At 47.7% G+C, this 21,231-nt stretch overlaps 2 protein-coding genes across 2 annotated transcripts in view; both read right to left on the reverse strand.

The window, feature by feature from the left end:
- Window positions 1-6,327, reverse strand: part of TDRD9 (tudor domain containing 9) — a 112,095-nt gene extending 105,768 nt beyond the window's left edge. Inside the window, exon 1 of the mRNA XM_083167662.1 lies at window positions 6,110-6,327. Coding sequence (XP_083023788.1) covers window positions 6,110-6,246 — 137 coding nt within the window. The 5' untranslated portion in view covers window positions 6,247-6,327. The remainder of the gene's footprint in view (window positions 1-6,109) is intronic.
- A 1,791-nt stretch (window positions 6,328-8,118) lies between these two features.
- Window positions 8,119-21,231, reverse strand: part of GALNS (galactosamine (N-acetyl)-6-sulfatase) — a 28,869-nt gene continuing 15,756 nt past the window's right edge. Inside the window, exons 7-14 of the mRNA XM_083167560.1 lie at window positions 20,203-20,330; window positions 18,938-19,077; window positions 18,721-18,824; window positions 17,385-17,521; window positions 15,379-15,481; window positions 13,944-14,065; window positions 10,814-10,931; window positions 8,119-9,242 (exon numbers count right to left, since the gene is read on the reverse strand). Coding sequence (XP_083023686.1) covers window positions 9,156-9,242; window positions 10,814-10,931; window positions 13,944-14,065; window positions 15,379-15,481; window positions 17,385-17,521; window positions 18,721-18,824; window positions 18,938-19,077; window positions 20,203-20,330 — 939 coding nt within the window. The 3' untranslated portion in view covers window positions 8,119-9,155. The remainder of the gene's footprint in view (window positions 9,243-10,813; window positions 10,932-13,943; window positions 14,066-15,378; window positions 15,482-17,384; window positions 17,522-18,720; window positions 18,825-18,937; window positions 19,078-20,202; window positions 20,331-21,231) is intronic.

Below are 21,231 nucleotides of genomic sequence, written 5' to 3' on the forward strand. Positions count from 1 at the left end.
CGGTCAGCATCGCTGACCGTTCCGCACGAAGCCGGTTTTGGCTTCGCCAGCATCAGGCTGGCGAAGCCCTATCTAAACAGCAGGGACAGCGCTGTCCCTGCTGTTAGGTCTGGGCTGCGCTGGGGATCTCGCGTGAACAGCGAGATCCCGCGCATGCCCAGTGCGGCCGGCCGGGGGACAGGAGATAGCGCATCATACTGATGCGCTATCTCCAGAAAGGGACATCGCCGAAGGGGGGAGTTAACGCTCCCCCGCTTCGGCAGACAAGATGTTAATACATCTTGTCGATGTCCCTTCCTTCTTCGCCTCGCTATTGAGGCGAAGCAGGAAGTATCATAGCGGCGCGATAAGCGCTGCTATGATACATCTGCCCCAGTATCGGAACAAATGACAGTTAGCAATTTGCTCAAAAACCAAAGGGGGGGGGGGCGGGGGGGTGGGGGGAGAATAAAAGTTGGTCAAGTGTATGGCCAGCATAATTTCTATGCACAGACCATTTTCAATGTTTGCACTCATGACATTGTGGGTGGGTGGGTGGGGGGGGGGGGGGGAGGGGGTGTGGATCATTTGATCTACAACAGCTAGGTCAACACCACTAAGTCAACATGCAGCAAGGTTGACATGGGTCTAGGTCGCCACAAGCATTAGGCCGACAGTCAAAAGGACAAGGGTTTTTCACAGTTTTTTGACCCGAATGTCCGACAATGAAACAACAGTGATTAAACAAACTGGGTAGATACAAACCGACATGGAGGTAGGAGGGCCCTGCTCGCAATCTATAGTATATAGTTTGAAGTACACCGCATCCCCTCACCATGCTTCGGGCACAGTGCCACGCTCGGCACACTATTTTATTCTCCCTCCATGCCCTAGTGGGTGGTGGGGCATGAAATACCGCCTGTCGGCACATGTCGGCTCAGAAAAAAAAAGTGAAAAACCCCATGTCGACCAAATGACTGTTCCCCGGGGAAAGTAGCACATTAGGAGTTATGTTATTATTTTTAACCAGTGTCCGAGTGCAGTGGGCGCCCATGGGTATTAGCACACGTATTAGTGGCTAATCATGTACAAGCTACTGGGTGCCCACTGGCAGTCAGGTGAATAGCTCTCATCACTTTAGAAACAGGGATGGGGAACTTTCAGCCCTCCAGCTGTTGTTAAACTGCACATCCCAGCATGCCCTGCTCCAGTTTTGCTATTTGGCCATAATAAAAACTGTTGCAGGAAATGCTGGGATGTGTAGTTTAACAACAGCTGGAGGGCCGAAGGTTCCCCACCCCTGCTTTACATCAGGAATGTCCAAACGGTGGTCTGCCAGCTGTTGTGAAACTACACATCCCAGCATGCCTTGGGATTGTTTTAACATTGCCTGTGGCAAGGCATGGGTAATTTCACACCAGCTGGAGGGCCATAATTTGGACACGCCTGCTCTAAACAGACAGTCAATAGGTCGACAAGAAGAGGGCAACATGGTCAAAATGCTGACAATTTTTTTGGTACTTATGTAGTAACTGGGCTGCCGATTTTGAAATCGGGTCCATCGCATCGCATCGCACCCGACCAAATCGCATGCGATGCGATGCGATGCGATGGACCCGATTTTTCCATAGGATTCAATGTTAAAATGGACTGAGTCCATTTCAACATGGAATTCAATGGGAAAAGGGGTCCTTTTCATACCCCTACTATCCAAGTGGGCATGGAGTTGGATATAAACCTGTGGCGAGCGTAGCGAGCCACCGAGCCCGAAGCGTGGCGAGCGTAGCGAGCCCCGCGAGGGGACACAGAATACCGTCGCTTCGCTCGCCACGCTTCGGGCTCGGTGGCTCGCTACGCTCGCCACAGGTTTATATCCAACTCCATGCCCACTTGGATAGTAGGGGTATGAAAAGGACCCCTTTTTCCCATTGAATTCCATGTTAAAATGGACTCAGTCCATTTTAACATTGAATCCTATGGAAAAATCGGGTCATCGCATCGCATCGCATCGTATGCGATGCGATGCGATATCGCATCGCATCGCATCTGATTGTATGCCTTAACTTAAGGCATACAATCAAAAAATCGGCAGCCCAGATACTACATAAGTACCATTTTTTTTTTTATTATTTGAACGTTTCCATACTTCTCCGTCCACGTCGGCATAGAGGGGGGATATAAGTGCGCCTGAAGCATTGCGAGAGTATGCGCTACACTAATTGGGGGTCCATGTCGATATTGACACCATTAAAATTTTGAAAAAAGTTGCCCTTTTGACTGTCTATCTAGACACAGTGAGGTACATTCACGAAGATGGGAGTTGTATTAAAGATGGGATGTTGCCCATAGCAACAAATCAGATTCTACTTATTTAGCACTTTCTACAAGATAGAATCTGATTTGGGATGTTGCCTATAGAAACACTTTCATATAATTCCGTTCTAATGCCCGGTACACACCAGGGCAACCCGCCCACGATGCACATTGTGAGCAGGTTGTCCGATTTGCTCACAATCACGTGGAACGCATGACCCGCTCACAATGTGCACGGTGAGCGGGTTCCGATCCGATCGAGACCCGCACCCGAGTGTATGGTCATTTTCAGATCCTACCTGCTGCAGGTAGGATCTGAATAACAACCCGCGGGGCCACGCATCGGATCGGGATCGGACCAGAAACAGCCAAAAAAGGGCCCTTTGTCGTTCTGGTGTGTACCCTGCATTAGAAAATTGACTCCTGTAGATCCATCAATCCACAACAGGTTGGATTGCCTTTTAGATTAAACACTTTAAAATCGAGCAGACTGTGTAATTAGTGATATTGAGGCTGGAATCACATTTCTGTCAGACATTGCATTTCCAGAAAACAACATTGACCTTTTTTAATCCAAAATATTAAAATACTTCTCAGACCAACAGATCTGTTATAGGACATGCTCGCATACATATACTGTGTGGTTCGCGTGCCTATACCCCAGTCTATTGGGGCATGACAAGAGAAATAAATAATGGGAGCCCAGATAACGGAATTGCTCTGACGGGCACCCATAACAATTGAATCACCTCACAAAAAAAAAAAGCTCATGCTTCGATTCGGACTATATAGTCCAAAGCGAATCGAAAATGAACCTTGAATCGAACAGTGGGGCAGATGTATTAAGCTTAACAAGAGATACATGCAAGGGTGATAAGGAGAGTCCAGCCAATCAGCTCCTTACTGACTTTTTCCAAACACAGCCTGTAACATGGCAGTTAGCAGGTGATTGGCTGGACGTTTATCTCTCCTTATCATCCTTGCATTTATCTCTTGTTAAGGCTTAATGCATCTGCCCCTATGTTAGCTGCAGATTCGATCCCGATGCACGGCCCATGGCATCGAAAGCAGAAACTATGGCCCTCCAGCTGTTGTGAAACTACAAGTCCCATGATGCCTTGCAACAGGTTTGCTATTATGTAATGCTAAAACTATGGCAAGGCATGCTGGGATGTGTAGTTTCACAACAGCTGGAGGGAGATGCCTGATTTAGCAGATCGAACACAGTCCCATGCTGCTCAATGCAGCACCCCCCTTCCCCCGCCATCCATCCAGGTCAATGATATCAAATCGGTATCGCCGACCGATGGATCGAAGCTTGTGTACACCCCTTAAGGCTATGTACACATTAGAACGATGGGATACAATAAGATATTGTATACATTTACCCTCACTATCCCGGACAAGTGATATCTTATACGATAACACATCAACGATTATAATATGTACAGAGCATCACCCAATATCTCACCATCAATGCCTGCATGCAGAAATATCAGATGTCTCGGTACTTATGTAATATCTGGGCTCCCATTTTTCTTATGAGACCGCTTCCCCTCGCCACGCTTCGGGCACGGTGGCTCGCTGCGCTCGCCACACTATATAAAATCAACTCCATGCGTAGTTGGATAGTAGGGGTATGAAAAAATGGGGTGCATTTAACATGGGAGCACCAGATAATACATAAGTACCGATGTCTCATAAGATACATGGGAGATCGCACCTTACAACAGATCATGCGTATACATTATACAATATTGTATTTAAGGTGCTCCTACACGGTACGTTTTTCGGGTGTGTTGCACCCTCCCGAGCACATAAAGTCTGTGCAGCCCGCACTTATTGTACTAGATCGCCATCATATGTAGTACAAAATGCACACGGCTGTAGCACATTATATGCTTGTTGTACCAGATACAATGCAAACTAGTACAAAAAATAGAGTTCTTCGCTCCGTGTATGGGCACCTTGACTGCATTAAATCATTACTCACAATGTATCTTTTTTGTTTGTTTTTATTAATAACATCACAAATCAGATACTTCATCTGCGGCTCGCTGGATTCTACACGGGAGATTTTCACTACAAAAACCTGCACATTATTTTTTCATGGTCTAATTCAGGGGTAGCCAACTCCAGTCCTCAGCTACCTACAGTCCACGTTTTCCAGCTCACCACACAGGTGCATTAATTGCTGACTGACATTTGAAAAGATCCACAGATGGAGCCAATTACTTCACTTGTGATTCTGTGAGGAGACCTGGAAAACGTGAACTGTTGGTAGCTCTCGAGGACTGGAGTTGGCTACCCCTGGGCTAATTTCTCCATCACAACTGAAATGGTTACAATGGTAGTCCAACAAGGCCTGATACATATCTAGTCATGATTGTTATCAGACAATAACGAACTACAGAAGAGGGTACTTTATAGGGAAATGTTATTGTTTTCTTGGGCACTCATTCACACCACTGTTGGCGGAGGCTGGCTGAGTGGGATGATACTGGTGGGGCCGGCCTAGGATTGGCTAAACACTGAGTGGGATGTGCGTGAGCCTGGGATTGGCTGAACTGGTAACCCCCCCCCCCTCCCACAGGTCTAACCTCTCTGACCGGCACTCGTCCCACCCTCTCACAGACGGGATGCCCCAGATCCGGTACCCTGGCTGCCGCCGTCTCCCTGACTGACTCTGGCCCCTAAAACACATACCGCCATCACCAGTTATCCCCTGACGCACAGCTTTGACCCCAGCTGTCACCGGTCGGTAAGTACCTTTCACACCAGCCGGTATCCCGGGCTGGACCTGAGAGCAACTCTGCTAGCTAGCAGGGTTGAAATCCCGGCACATCAGTCCCGGGATTTTGGCCCAGGAGTCTTTCACAGCAGCACTAGTCGCAGGTTGTTCCCGGAGCCAACCCAGGAATTTCGACTGGTGTGAAAGGGGTATCTGGTACACCTGGTATCATTATGCAATTTGGTAGGTGAGCGCCCTTTCTCCCTCCAAAAGAGCTTTTAATGTGCGATCAGCTGCACTCACACTGAAGTGTAAATGCCACATCTGACACACTCACACCTCCCATTGCGATACTGTTACAGGTACAACCATTTAAATTAACGGAGGATCCTAAAGTCCCATAAACACAAAAGGCTATGGCTCAGAAAGGGCTTATGGAGCCTTATCTTTTACTACAGTATATCCTCTTGTGTGTACACTTGTGTCATCCAGTGTGCGCCCAGTAAAAGCGGGAGGTCACGTGACCTCAGCATGCCACACACACAGCCAATCCATAACCACACTGCGAGGCACCTGCCAATGACGGGCACCGGAATCAGTAGACGTTACTACTGCACACACAATGTATGGACCACAGTGTTCATTCTAGCACCCTGCATCTTACAAAAGCCATGCAATTCCTGAGGGGTCACTCTCCTCTGCTGTACTGCTTCTAGCACAGTGTGATCTGTATTTCAGCACTGATATACAGACCAGAAATGTGCTAGAAGCACCGCAGCAGAGTGACCCCCCCCCCCCCCTCCCTCCCCCAGGCTGGGAAGTTGAACTAAGGTGCAGGGTGCTAGAATGAACACTAGACCACAGAGCACCAGGGGAGCAGACTATTGGCATCAAATGATGGCGGCAATACCCAAAACCTGGCATGGACTTGGAACGCACTGCCACCAGCTGCGGCTGCCCACCCCTGGTGCATGGAGAAGGGTTCCATCAGGCCCCCTAGGTTACTGCCTAGATTCCGCCCACCCACAGAGCGGCGCAGCGCTGCACGCACGGGCCTGAATGACCCACCCAGCACCGGGCACGTACCGCTTAGACCTGGAGCTCTCCTCCGCCGCCTGCTTAGGTCTGTCATCGGCCCAGGTGCCCAGGATCGTCACACCGGACACCTCTTTGCCGATGGTGAACCAGTCGTTGATCTGCTCCACGGTGAGCTTCTTCAGCATGGCGGCGCCGCGTCCCTCCCGCACGGAGTGTCTGACCGACTGCTGGCGGGAGAAGCGCGGTCACGTGACTCAGTCTACAGTCTACTGCACCCGCTTCTACCAGTCAGGGCCGGTGTGGGCGGGGCGGGGTTGGCGCATGCGCAGTGCGTCACATCCATTCTCTGCAGTCTATAATCAGACAGTGACACCTAAGGGCCTTGTACTGAGTATGGGTCATATAAGGTCGACAGGTCTTAGGTCAACATTGCAACAGGGTTGGAAGGTCGACAAAAGCACGACAGTCAAAAGGTTGACATGAGTTTTTCACGTCGTCTTTTTTTTGGTACCAAATGTCGACATGGACAACATCTAAGTGTACCAAGTTCCCTTGCACGGATCGCTGTGTTCGGCCCACTATTTTATTCTCCCACCGCGCTGTGGTGGATGGTAGGGATGGCCATCAGCACATCCACATTGATGGCTTTTAAAGCAGGAACCATCGATAGCTATAAAACATTCTATCCCCTACCATTGATGGTTCCTGCTATCGATGTGCCCGGGCGGGACGGGCAGCTGCGGCAGCCTGCCCGGCCGGGATGTGCGCGCATGTTCAGAAGAAACTTTAACTAGCCATCCATCCATTATAAGGTTCTTCTGCGCAGAAGACACTGCTGAATACAGCAACGCTGCGCACCTAGTGCACACGCGCCCCCAAGCCATCCATCAATGGCACAAAACTATTCGATCCTTGACTATCGATTCCCAAAACATCGAGCACTAGGTCCCAACTATCGATGTTTTGGGAACATCGATAGTCTATGGCCATCCCTAGTGGATGGTAGGGCATGAAATACTGCCTGTCGTCCTCATGTGCACTGCAGGTGGGGCAGATGTAACATGTGCAGAGAGAGTGAGATTTGGGTGTTATTTTGTTTCTGTGCAGGGTAAATACTGGCTGCTTTATTCTTACACTGCAATACAGATATCAGTTTGAACTCTCTCTGCACATGTTACATCTGCCCCACCTGCACTGCACATGGTTTTGTCCATTACAGAATTTGCTTTTGCGAATGAACCAGAATCAGGGCCTTTATCTAGATAACGTGTTCTTGATAAAAGTCCACAATGGAAAGAAACATTAAACTTACCCTGCGGTACTGAGGTAATTCTTTCTCCTAGAAGACCCATGTGTCATACTTACCTACCCTCTCAAGTTTTTGGGTTAGTTCCCACATTCCAACTGTCCCACTTACAGCGGGGCAGTCGCGCCAATTGGACACTGCCCCACCCACGGGTCGTAGTGTCCCACGGGAGGGGTAGGGATGCCCATTGACACAACCCCCATCGATGGTTGCCATCAGTGGCCTTTTGAGCAGGAACCATCAATAGTGATAAAGTATTCTATCATCTACCATTGATGGTTCTCGCCATCGAATAGCTGCGTATGCGCAGAAGTACCTTTGAGTGATCTCTTAAAGTTTCTTCTGTGCATGCACGCACCTGGGACTGGGAGGGTGCTGGGGTGGGGACGGGTGCATCGTATTATGGAAAGGGGCACAGTGCACACACGCCCATACCATAGGCTGGCTGTCCAGCACTGCACTGAATAGCAGGCAGGGAGAGAGAGTGACATAGTGGCAGTGATAGCAGGCAGGGAGCAACAGGAGCATTCAGGGCAGTGAAAAAGAAAAAAAAAAAGCTCAGAGAGCCCAGGGCTAGTTATGTATTACATATTACATGTGCAATTTTGTATGTTTTCAATGTGAAAAAATCTGGATGCGATTTTTAATGTGCTGATTTTTGGTCACGGCAACACGTGTGATTTTTATCTCAAACATATTAACTTTTACATTTTTAGAAATAATCACACAAGACGCTCAGGCTGCACATAAAGACAAATAAGGCGATTTATTCACATAAACATTGTAACTGCCTGAATCAATAAAGTTTTTAGGACACCCATCATATTGTGCAGAATGCCTGGTATTGCAACGTGTCAATAAAGCACAGCCCAACATTGAGCCATTCCATCGGAAGACGCCCCTGGAAGATGACCACTATTGCCCCAAGTGTGTGGTCTTCATTCACCTTCACTAACAGACCCCCAAAGAGGATGCGGTCATTATCCCGATGATCCCCTAAAATCCCAAAGGTCAGAATTTCAACAGCGGCAGCCTGGTGGTCAGAATCCTGATTCTAAGTACTGGGGTTAGGCACTAGCGGGAGGGTAAGGCTGGCCATACTTTAGTCCAATTTACCCACTTTTCACCCAATTCCAACGGAACGGGCTGAGAAATCGGGTGAATTGTTCAAATTGGATGCGTTTGACATCCGATCCATGTGCGTTGGATATCGGACCACCTCGGACACGGGCAGCGGGGAATGGGATCACGTGATATATTGCATGAAAAAAGACCGCATGAGATTCCTGCCACCAGTGAAGCTCCTGGGTGGTTCAAGGGAATTCTGGGAAAGCAGGAGGATTTGGTTAATATAGTGCTGCTGTCAGCATTCTGACAGCTGGGATATCAATACGATCCCTCTCAAAGACAGACAAACAGATCTCATAGGCTCTTAACAAGGACCTTTACATCCACACCTCCAAAACGAAGCCCTTGTGTTGGGAGTTTTACATTAAACAACCTACGCCATTGTCCATGGTAAATGTGTGTTTGTCACAAGAGACAGACTTGCTGTCCGTACAAGCAGACGAAGTACTGTCATTCTTACACTTGTTCCTGCAGTCCACTTTCACAGTTCAGCACCAGACTGACTTCTGGGATGTGTAAGGCAAAGCAAGTATTAAGGTCCAGTCAGATTTCAGATGACCCTGTTATAGTCTTGATATCCACAATCAGTTAAACTAAATCACTGTTTCTTTGGCTAAAAAGCCTGATGATAAAACAAATGTCAGCGGTACCAGGATCCCCTCAGTGTGGCCAGATGCATTTCCAAGGTGAGGACTCCGGGGGGGACAGGCACTTCTGGAGTTTCTCACATCCCTGAGGCGACCAGTTCTGTTAGAAACACGGAAATAGGTTAAAGAAAGCAGGAAATAAAGACATGTTTTTACTTTTTTTTTACGTTTATTGCGTTTACAAAATTAAAATCCACCTGACAATAGAATGTTTGCCATCATTTCCATTGGACATTATAAAACAGATAACAGGCCAAGTGATAAACAATAAATTCCGTATATTATTGCATATTAATAGGAATGCAATCAAAAAGAAAAAAAAGGTTCAAAGGAAAGATATATTTTTAACACACACTAAATAGGCAAATAGAAATCCAGTAATAAAAAATACAGAAGTACGTGATTACCTGCGTACATGATTGCAGCGGACGTCATATACACGCCCCAAGAACATCCATGAAATGATTGCTTTTTTTAACTGCAACTCCCCAATACCTCCTACAAATGACCAATTCCTGTCAATCACTCTGTGATGATAAAGTCACTGTGAGCATTATTGCAAAGGGCACAGCGTGAATACAGAGTCTGCTGATAATCGCCCAATTGCAAAAACATCGGCATAGCGTACTCTGAATTAGGCCCACAGTACTATACATAAATAAGGATTCAACAAGTACTGAGTAAAAAAGTAGAACATCTCTCTTAAATGATGTCCAATGGTGCCAATCTTCACGTAATGTCCTTTGCCAGTGAGGACCAAGAGGAAGTCTGTGAAGTATTGGTCTTGGGGAGCGCAAAACAGGTTAAAGCCACCAAGTTATGTCTTGAAATTCGTCATCCGCATGGTGATAAAATAGCAGATAACGGTTACAGGCAGGCAATACTCCAGCAAGCCGCGTCGCCCCAGGATCTTAGACCTGGGTGACTCCTTTTACATAATGCCAGGCAGGTGATCTCACCGGAGGGGGGGTCAGAGGGAGTGCTGGAAGATGAGAGCCTGCTATTGTAGTGAAGGGACCCGGGTTACCCATTTACACTGCACAGGGAGCTAGGTTGAACCACCCTGTTCGCTACCAGGGGTGAAATTAGGTCATTTCAAATAGGAGCGTTTACACCGCCTGCAAGTCCAGAGTTTTACACGCTACCGTGCAAAAACCCAGGTTATTTAGGCTGGTGTAAAAGTGGTACATGTAACTTTTAGTTTAATGAGATGATAATATTGACATAATTTTTTTTTGCCCATTTTTCTGGTCATATGCTATATTTAGACTTTCAATTTTTATTTTGTAAAGGTGAGTGCGGCGTAATGCAGGGTACTGCTATGCGGCCTTATGACATAACCTAAAGACCTACTAATTATGTATATTTGTAAGTTTTTAATATTAATAGGTTTTAATAATCAGTTATGAAAAGGTCGTTATCTATTACAGATAAGGAGCATTTTAAAAGAATCCCTGACTGGTAATTTTTTGATGCGTGTGTTCCGGTTGATGCCACTAGAGGGTGCTAAAGGATCACAGATCCAGGATCTCATATACACAAAGACAGACAGGAGAGATAAAGGACATCAACAAAAGAATCACAGGTGTGAATGTAATGGGAAAAGGTTCTGTCACTTTCTACATGGCATTCTGTGAGCTGGGCGGGCAAGCGCTAAGCATCTGTACTCACCATAACAGCAAGGTCACACACGTTGAGTTGCGGCTCCCCTGGAACCAAGGCTTCCTTGTGATGACGGACCGCAGAGGAAATCATGGACACTGCAGACTGGTACTCACTACTTAACACACTACAATAAAGCAATAGTATTAATGGAGGACAAACTGCACCATTGTGATTGCACAATCATGAAGCATTAGAAGAGCATATGAGTGGCGTGAGGTGAGGACAGTGATTGGTGAGAGGGGCAAAATAGATGCCGGCAGTTCTGTGCTGCCACTCGATGCTGCTGCTAGCAGGTGCCGCTGCTGTCTGTTGCCGGCAGGTGGGAGGGGTGGTTGTGTGCAGCAGCTGTTTCTGCCCTGCAGCTACTGCCCATATCCCTGCTGCTGCTGCACAGTGTCCCCACTGCGGGAGGCGAAGTCAGGGTTTTTACTGCTGTAGTCCCCACTGAGGCAGGGGGGGGGGATATAGCCATGCTGCCACTGTCCCTGTGTCCAGGACACTACCTCCCGTAGTTGCTCCTTCTGGGGCCCGGCATGCTTGCCTCCCCCGCAGTGGTAAAAAAAAAAAAAAAAACACTTGGTGCAGGGCATTCTGGGCTGCCCAATCACATCTGCCCAGTGACAGGGGACTGCATTTATATGGTCAGAAAGCACGTCGCTGAGGCACTTCTATAGGTGCCTCCTATACAAGCTTTTTTAATGGGCTTTTACAGCCTGCAGCTTGGAGCCGTCCCCAGCCCGCCCCCGTTTCTGCACATTTTAAATTGACAGATGGAGGCACTGCTCTTGGTGCCTCTATAGTAATAAATAAAAAAAATGGGGGGGGGGGGGGGCTAAAATTATTAGAATAATACAAAGCATATACTTATGACACATGTGTCATAAGTATTGTATTTGTGTTATTTTATTTTGTAAATTATTACTGACTGGGGAGGCACTGCCTCCCTTGCCTCCCCTGACTGCACATCCCTGGAGCATATATTAACATAGTAACTTTGTAAGGTCGGTCCCCCTCTTCTCAGTGCACGTGCAGTGGAAGCTTGGGTGCACACCTCAATGGATCCCAAATGGAGACGATACAGAGACGAGGAGGAGGGAACGAGACCAGGAGCCGTGTGTGTGTCAGCTGCTGTGTTATCTGGCTCAGGTACAAGTCAGAATTACCCCTCCACTGCTACAGTTCCCAAGCACAAGGAGATATGAAGTGTTCTACTGAGAAGTAGGAGTCCCGTAGGCACCTTGAGCAAAGGTATGCTGTATACTTGCTTCATTTACTCTGTCTGCCCCGTTGGTGATCTGCTGGAGCTTCTGTTGTAGATAGGCCGCACTACCAGTGACCAAGGTGACATTCCTGATGTCAAGGCAGCCACTGGAAAATCTTCGTCCTACGACACAGATCCCTGCCCTCTACACCTCCATTATTACTAACAGGCCATTGCCCACCCCCTGAACGGCTCTGCGTCCTTTGTTGCAGGACCCGTACTGGCATCAGTACTTTGCAACGATGGGCACATACTTAACACAAGAAGTTTGGCAAAATTGATACATTTAGTTTTTCCTTAAATGTCCACCTCTCACCTCATGATGCCATCTGCGACTTTATCCAAAAGACTATAATCACCATAGGACACTGCTGCATATGTGCCACCCTTAGATATGTATTAAATATAGATCTATATTGGTGAGAGGGGCAAAATAGATGCCGGCAGTTCTGTGCTGCCACTCGATGCTGCTGCTAGCAGGTGCCGCTGCTGTCTGTTGCCGGCAGGTGGGAGGGGTGGTTGTGTGCAGCAGCTGTTTCTGCCCTGCAGCTACTGCCCATATCCCTGCTGCTGCTGCACAGTGTCCCCACTGCGGGAGGCGAAGTCAGGGTTTTTACTGCTGTAGTCCCCACTGAGGCAGGGGGGGGGGATATAGCCATGCTGCCACTGTCCCTGTGTCCAGGACACTACCTCCCGTAGTTGCTCCTTCTGGGGCCCGGCATGCTTGCCTCCCCCGCAGTGGTAAAAAAAAAAAAAAAAACACTTGGTGCAGGGCATTCTGGGCTGCCCAATCACATCTGCCCCAGTGACAGGGGACTGCATTTATATGGTCAGAAAGCACGTCGCTGAGGCACTTCTATAGGTGCCTCCTATACAAGCTTTTTTAATGGGCTTTTACAGCCTGCAGCTTGGAGCCGTCCCCAGCCCGCCCCCGTTTCTGCACATTTTAAATTGACAGATGGAGGCACTGCTCTTGGTGCCTCTATAGTAATAAATAAAAAAAATGGGGGGGGGGGCTAAAATTATTAGAATAATACAAAGCATATACTTATGACACATGTGTCATAAGTATTGTATTTGTGTTATTTTATTTTGTAAATTATTACTGACTGGGGAGGCACTGCCTCCCTTGCCTCCCCTGACTGCACATCCCTGGAGCATATATTAACATAGTAACTTTGTAAGGTCGGTCCCCCTCTTCTCAGTGCACGTGCAGTGGAAGCTTGGGTGCACACCTCAATGGATCCCAAATGGAGACGATACAGAGACGAGGAGGAGGGAACGAGACCAGGAGCCGTGTGTGTGTCAGCTGCTGTGTTATCTGGCTCAGGTACAAGTCAGAATTACCCCTCCACTGCTACAGTTCCCAAGCACAAGGAGATATGAAGTGTTCTACTGAGAAGTAGGAGTCCCGTAGGCACCTTGAGCAAAGGTATGCTGTATACTTGCTTCATTTACTCTGTCTGCCCCGTTGGTGATCTGCTGGAGCTTCTGTTGTAGATAGGCCGCACTACCAGTGACCAAGGTGACATTCCTGATGTCAAGGCAGCCACTGGAAAATCTTCGTCCTACGACACAGATCCCTGCCCTCTACACCTCCATTATTACTAACAGGCCATTGCCCACCCCCTGAACGGCTCTGCGTCCTTTGTTGCAGGACCCGTACTGGCATCAGTACTTTGCAACGATGGGCACATACTTAACACAAGAAGTTTGGCAAAATTGATACATTTAGTTTTTCCTTAAATGTCCACCTCTCACCTCATGATGCCATCTGCGACTTTATCCAAAAGACTATAATCACCATAGGACACTGCTGCATATGTGCCACCCTTAGATATGTATTAAATATAGATCTAGAAAATAACCTTTTACCTTATGGGATACTTTTCTCCAGGGTCCCGCCCCAGGTGGAATAAGAGAGGGTTGAGATCATGCTGCACTTGGTTGTGTGTTGTGACACCAGTAATGTTCTGACCTGGACAGAAATCAATGCCCTGCAAACAGACCCCCTCCCCTCTGTCAGTGTCATACCAACCATAGAACGAAACGGATGTAACACTTGCAGAAGACAATATCATACAGGGAAACATTAGAACGAGGAATTCAATATACGTTTGCTTATAAGGCAACCTCTGACCCGCCCACAGATGTGTAGTACAAGTACCAGCATGCCTTGTCAAGAAACATCTGGTATGCAATGCTGGAACTTGTAGTGCTACAAAGCTGGACCACCTTCAAGCCCCACAGAAGTGATTTAATAGAATGACTACAGTACAGTATACTTTGTGGATAGATTACCTGGACTCTGCATAAATAAACTCTGTAGGAGTGAGAACCCTATATGATAAAAGGCTAACTCTGCTCCCCTCCTCTACGGGGGGGGGGGGGGGGGTTAAGTGTTTTCGCCTGCCGGTGGACACTAGATGGCACGGACAGAGCGAGTTAAATGGTGCTCTGTTCGGCTGTAACATTTCTTGTATAGTCATTTTGACGGCTGGTAACAAGTACCGAATAAGGGGGTTTTACAGACCTGATCACAGGGTGGCGAAATTACAGGTCGATAGATTATTGATAGATTGCACATGCGTATGAATCCGACTATTTCTATCGCAGCCGCCAAGTAAGTCCTGAGCTCGTGGGATTTCACTTTTGCAGGGTGGCGTACACATAATTGCTGGGCTCTGCAACGTGGAAGAACAGCAAACAGGACTGAATAACCCCTAAGTGGGTAGTGAGAGAGGGCTGCATTTAAGATTTTTTTGTAACTAAAAAAAAAAATGGAAAAGTTACAATAAACATAGGGGAGAGGGACTGCAGCCGAAAATACAGAAATCACATCCTCAATCACCCTAGCCTTCGCATGGTCCGTTCACAAGGGGACCTCAGGCATGCGCAAAGCAAAGCGTGAACATACGCGGTATTTCGATAATCGCCAGTGCATGGATCTGAATTGGGCTTCATCTGTGACTTTGTACATATTTAAAACTAACACATGTGCAGTTAAAGTCCCACCCCGGAGCCGCTGGTACAGAGGAGTTGTGTGTCGCTGCATCTGCGGGGCGAATAAGACAAACATTTAACGTAAACTAAAGGCCTTGCTCTGCACTGACTGGCTGTGCTCACTGTTGCCAGGCGCCTCACGCCATATCGTTCACTCTAGGTGCAGGAGGCCATATTTAACATTTGAAAGGCAGAATTGTGACGTATCGCTACCTAGTATATTATTGTGCAAGGAATCCTCCAACAAATAATAATGTCAGAAGCAGGGCTGGGGTGATGTTATCACAGGACAAGTCAGGGCATTTACCTCAGACAGTTCTTCCCATGAGTTACTCCAGGTCCAGTAATGAGCCTTGTACTGCCCCAGACGGACCGCCATCAGTTCATTGCCGCGGTAATAGAATATAGGCCTGATGGAGAAATCACCACAGACCATGAATCAGCAACAAAGAGACAAAAGGAATAGAATATTATGAAAAAAAATTAGAGATGGAACTCATCGAGGGAGAATAGCCCCTGTCAGTCGGGATCCCGCCTGTCAGTCATTAAACAGTCGGGATTCCGATGTCAGCATAGTGGCCGTCAGAATCTCGACTGTCAGGAGGTCAACCGGCTCCTGAGTGAACCACCAGGTCCCTTGTGACTCTGCTTGTACTTGGCACTTTTTTCAACAAAGAACACAATATGATGCAACTAAGACGCACCAGAAGACTGCACTGATTGATTTGTTATGCAACACTTGTATAACTATGGCCCTTATTCTGGTTGGTGTGGTAATATCTGCGTGCGTTCGCGCCGCCGATGTTTTGTGTCTGCGCATGTGCAGAGGCGTCTCTGCACATGTGCGAGCGGGGCGTACGGCCAAATCCCGCATGAAATGTGAATACTCCGAACAGGGGGTGGAGAGGGGCGTGAAGGGCTATTTGGGCTCATTACCATATGCATATGCCCCGCGTTTCATGGGCGTTCCCATGCAAACGCTGGGTGTACGTATGGTAATGCAGTCGTGGCGCACGTGTAGGGGGCGGACATATGACATTACCGGATGTCAGCTGCCCGCCCAGATCCCTGCTTTTGCATGGAAAAATGCCCGTGTGGTCTGAGGTTGCGGGAGCTGGTGGAGCACTCGGTCCTGCATTCGATGGTCTGCGACCATCGAATGATGGGGGAGGTTCCCTGAGATGGAGGAGGCGTATTCCATGAGAAATACACGTGCGGTCCGTTCGGACAGCTTCTTACCGCGTACGAACGGAGTTGGCGATCCGTATGGAAGGCGGGGTTTCGCACGCACGGTCCTGGCCGCATATTCGGATCCGGCCGCACCGATCAGAATAAGGCCCTATATGCAACTGAGTCTGTGTCTGTATAAGAAGCACAACAGAACTTGCTAAGAAAAAAGCCCCATTGCAATGCATATAAATATTCTGTCGCATAAAGATATAGAAGTGTCGCATATTAATCAGCGGAGTCTCCGTGTGCGTCCTGTCGCCTCACATTGCGACTAAAAAGCAAAGTCTCACAGGACCAGGAGCCCCAAGGGCGGCTATTTGGTGCAGCAGGATTAGATTTTGGGAACAAATCTTTGTGTCTGTGAATGACGACGGTCACAGACAGATCAGGACAGCCCTGTAGCAACATCACTGCTGATAACGCATACCGATATATCGGTACATCGGAAGACCACATGGTAGGTCGTCTCCAGCAGTAAATTAATATCACACGTTGCGGGCACATTCAGGTGACTCCGCTGCTAGACATGTCGGGTAGTGGATCGGTTAGTGTGTATACTCAGGATCGTTTGTGCACACACTTACCAATAGTTACATTGTTTGGAAGGCTGATCCCTCAGCCAAGTATGTACCGAGCCTTAAGGGCAATTTAAATAGTTTTCAGGCTCCAAAAATACTTGTCACCTTAGTTCTCATAATAAAGTTTCCCGTCAATGTACGAGACACAGTGACGGATCCTATAAATATGGCAAACACCGTCTCCAGCATCCTACTGATACATCATGGGCAAGGACTGAGAAGAAACACAGATGTGGACTTTGGGGCCGATTCAGACGTCAGCTACGTCAGCGCCCGCCCCCAAATTCACCCATCTCCGACCAAGATAGAACAGGGGGGGGGGGAAATTGATGGTCAGCGTGCACAACCCCTCTCTTCAAAATGTTGGGATTTTCATGGTGGGGGGGGTGTCAGGCATTCAGTCGAGCGGAGTTTACCTGTTCGTTAGCTAGGCTACAAACATGGACAGCCTAACAGGTAAACTCCACTCGACAGGTCTGAATTAGGCACTTTGTTTGGAACGCACCTCTCAATTAGTTTGCCATCCAAAATGACAGGAGAAAGGTCAATGCCATCAATGGTCCGGTCTCCAGGGGGGTCTACTCCTGCCAGGGCCAGGCTGGTTGTGAATAGATCCATTATGTTGCCCAGCTGGTAGCTCACCTTAGAGTAATCAAATACATTTCACGTGAGAACAAATAGAACAACAAATTGCAGCAATATAATAAATATAACAATGTACTATGAGACTGTATGTTATGTTGCAGTCTGGTTATCTGAAAGCTGCTGTCCTCTGCTGCCAACACAGGACCTTGGGTGTAAACGGACTTCTCCACCACATCCCATAAATGCTTCACTGGGTTCAAGTCAGGCAAACGTGGTGGAACTCTCCAGAGGGCTCCTCAAACCAATTCTGCAGAACTCGGCCATGAGCACCTGGTGGAATATTCCATGGCTGTGGGGTACACAAGGGAACCAGAATATGTTCGCAGCCCGTCCGATGGTTCCGATGTGCGGATTTCTGCGCATGTGCATACGCATCCATTCGCAGCCAGTGCGGACAAAATACAGTCAAAAAAACCATGTCGACCTTTTGACTGTTGACCTAAGCCATGTCAACGTAACGCATGTGTCGACCTAGACCCCTGTCAACCTTGTCCACCTAGACCCCTGTCGACCTTGACCCATGTCCACCTAGACCCCAGTTGACCTTCCAGTATGTCAACCCAACGGTGTCGACATAATGACTGTTGACCATGTTATGGTCGGTCCATCGACCGTATCCCCTGCTTGTAGTCAGGCACGGATCCCTGTTCAATGTGGTCAGGAGAAGACAACATTGAACAGGGCCCACCGCTATTTCCCCCGTCGTGAATAGCAGCGGAAGTTAAATACCCCTCACAGGAGGGAAATCAATCTGTGCCGGTATTTGCTGACGGGGAAATCACCATTCAATGCTGCCGTTAACAACAGAAATAAAGGAGGTCAGATCCGACTTTTTTCAAAGTGGAATCTGTTTTGTCGGAAACCGTGTCAAATTCATGACTGCCAGAACCTTGAATTCCGACTGTCGAGTTACTGTCGGAAGAAATGAAAAACCTGGGATTCCGAATGTTGGGACATTCCGAATGTCGGGAATCCCATATTGAATTGCCCCCATAGACTCTGTGTACTCGCTGTTACTCGTAAAGCCACCAGTGGGCGTCTCAATACAAATCCATGAAGCTGCTGCATTTGGATATTTTTGCACAGTATCTGTATACGCATTCGGAATGATGTCAAAATGAACAAACAAAATGATGCCCTAATGTAAGAATATAATATAGTCCCCACTTAATGGTGAACATTAGATTCATACGCACCTGCCCTGCAGCCAAATGTCCAGGCCACCATGCAATGCCAGGAACCCTCATCCCACCCTCAAATGTGGTCTGTTTCCCGCACAGGAAGGGGGAGTTACTGCCACCTACAGGAGAGTTCTGGGTTATAGCGCAAAAAAGGTCAGACAAAAAAACCTCCGCAAAACAGAGACTGGCAGAGGAATTGTATTGGGGGGGGTGAAATGCTGCAGTTTGTTACCTTGGTTCGGAGCAGAGATGAGTGCAGCCCCATTGTCGGATGTGAAGAACACAAAGGTGTCTTTGGCAATTCCGCTTGTCTTAAGCAGGTCAAGGATCTTCCCTATACTGAAATCGATTTCGCGTACCGCATCTCCATACCTGGGTTAGACAAAATGAACAGTTTGTACTCAGCAACATCCTGACAGCAGTATAGCATTAATAAACATAAATAACACCACTTGGTCAACCCAATCCCAAATCCAACCCAGCTCAGACCCGAGACACAGAGCGCAGATCTTTCACACATTAGGCGTTACCCGGATCACCAAGACCCGGGTCGCACCTTTCAGACTCATGCCAGTAATACTCCTTTTATACCGACAAATTAAGAACATCTCCCAGTGTCGCTCTTCCATTGCAGAGAACGGGTCCCGGGTGGCATCGACTCAGGTTACCCGTTTACACTGCTTCACTACCTGGGTCCTCCCTGTGTTCCACCCTGGTCAGGACCTGGGTAGGATTCCCAGAAAAATGCCCTGACCGATGCTGACCCGGGTCCAAGAGACATAAACCCGGGTTTAGTACATGGCGCCAAGTGCTGATTAATCCATTTAGATAATGGCGAACACACCACATGATTATCTTGTGGGACAGGTCTCCGGCCACACTAGTGTTAAGGCCCCCATACATTAGGCCGACTTGTCCGATTTATCACATGTAAAAAAAAAACGAGGAGCTGCAGGGCAGTGAGGAGCAGTGGGGCAGACAGCGCCGGTGCTGGTGAGGAGCAGGCGGGGGACAGTGGCGTTTCCTGTGAGGAGCACTGGGGCGTGTGGTGGTTCGGGTGCAGCGGTGGTGGTCATCAGTGCAGCGGGCGAGCAGGGTCGGCTATTAGAATTTTAAAATAATGTGTCAAATGACTGCCCAGATTTTGATTGGCTGAGGTAGAGCACTCTCAGCTAATCAGCGGCCCAAGTTCCGAAATCACATGGAATCAGTCAAAAAGTGCATAGTGTATCGGGCCCTTTAGAGTTTAACAAGACACTAACTTATCTCATTTGTAACACTTCTTCTTTAGGACTACAGATCAGTATGAGAGGCCTTAATCACATGTGTACATGAGAAAGGCAATGCATGACCTCTGACCTCAGAACCCCGACCACAGTTTCCAAAGATCATTAAAATAACAAAAACTCAGAACCCCGACCACAATTTTGTAAGATCATTAAGACTATAGTGCAAAACTTTTGTCCAAATGTTTCAATTCTGTGCTGCATAACTTACAGGCCCCTGCGGCTAGTTCCCAGAAAGGGTTTGGAGGCGTAGACAGGAGCGTGCGTGGCATCAATCGCCCAGTACAGAAAGAACGGCTGCTTGCCAACTCCATAACCGCTAATGAAATTCAAGGCTTCCTAATAACAGAAAAGAGATCAGCAAGTGAACAAGACAAAGTACAACAATTCTATGCAATTCTCTTGGTAACTTCAAGAGACTCCATTACCTACACACAGCATTAGTAAAACTGGGCTTATATTTAGAACAATTGCTTCTTCTGCTGAACAGATCAACTCCAGTTATTTCATTTATTATCAATTCAGCATCTCAGCCTCTTCTTACTCCCCCTGTGACCACTTCCCTCTGTAACTACACTGGCTCCTTATCAGGCAGGAGACATACAGATGTCACCTCATAAACCATAGCTGCAGTCACGCTAAGCACCCCCTCTCGGCATGCCAGGTCACGTGAGAATCCGCTACCGTCGGGCGTCTTTTACTGCCAAAATGACATATTAGTGGTGATAGAGCTAGGACCTACCAGGATACTGCCGATTAATCTGATATATGACACTTGTAGATCTGTGTGCGACTGAGTCTCTGAGTCAGTGCTAAAATGTAGCAGCTGCATCTTTTTCTGTTCCAATCAGTTTACAGACTCACAATATATATACGTGTCAGATATGAAATTAAAATCAGCACAGTTTCCTGGTGCATTTTCGGCAACAACAATAACAAAAAAGACACAGGGCTCTATGAGAGCTGAACGGGAATTCTCAAACACACCGCCCCCTTCTCTGTTTCCCCTGCTCACATCACAGTGCCCACAGATCCAGGTTTCATCTCTTGCTTATCTGGATTCTCCCTTCCCATGATACTCTCCCACCAAACTGAGCCCTGTAGACATGCATACAACTCAAGCTCATACTAAACGGTACCGCCCAGCTCTTTGGGATTGTCAGCTCTTTGATTGCAACAATTTTTTCCTATATACAGCATGTTTGTTTATCCAGTAAAACCAGGTGTAAAATGTTGGTTC

This window comes from Crinia signifera, chromosome 12, assembly GCF_055691185.1.
Source record: "Crinia signifera chromosome 12, ASM5569118v1, whole genome shotgun sequence".
NCBI lineage: Eukaryota > Metazoa > Chordata > Amphibia > Anura > Myobatrachidae > Crinia > Crinia signifera.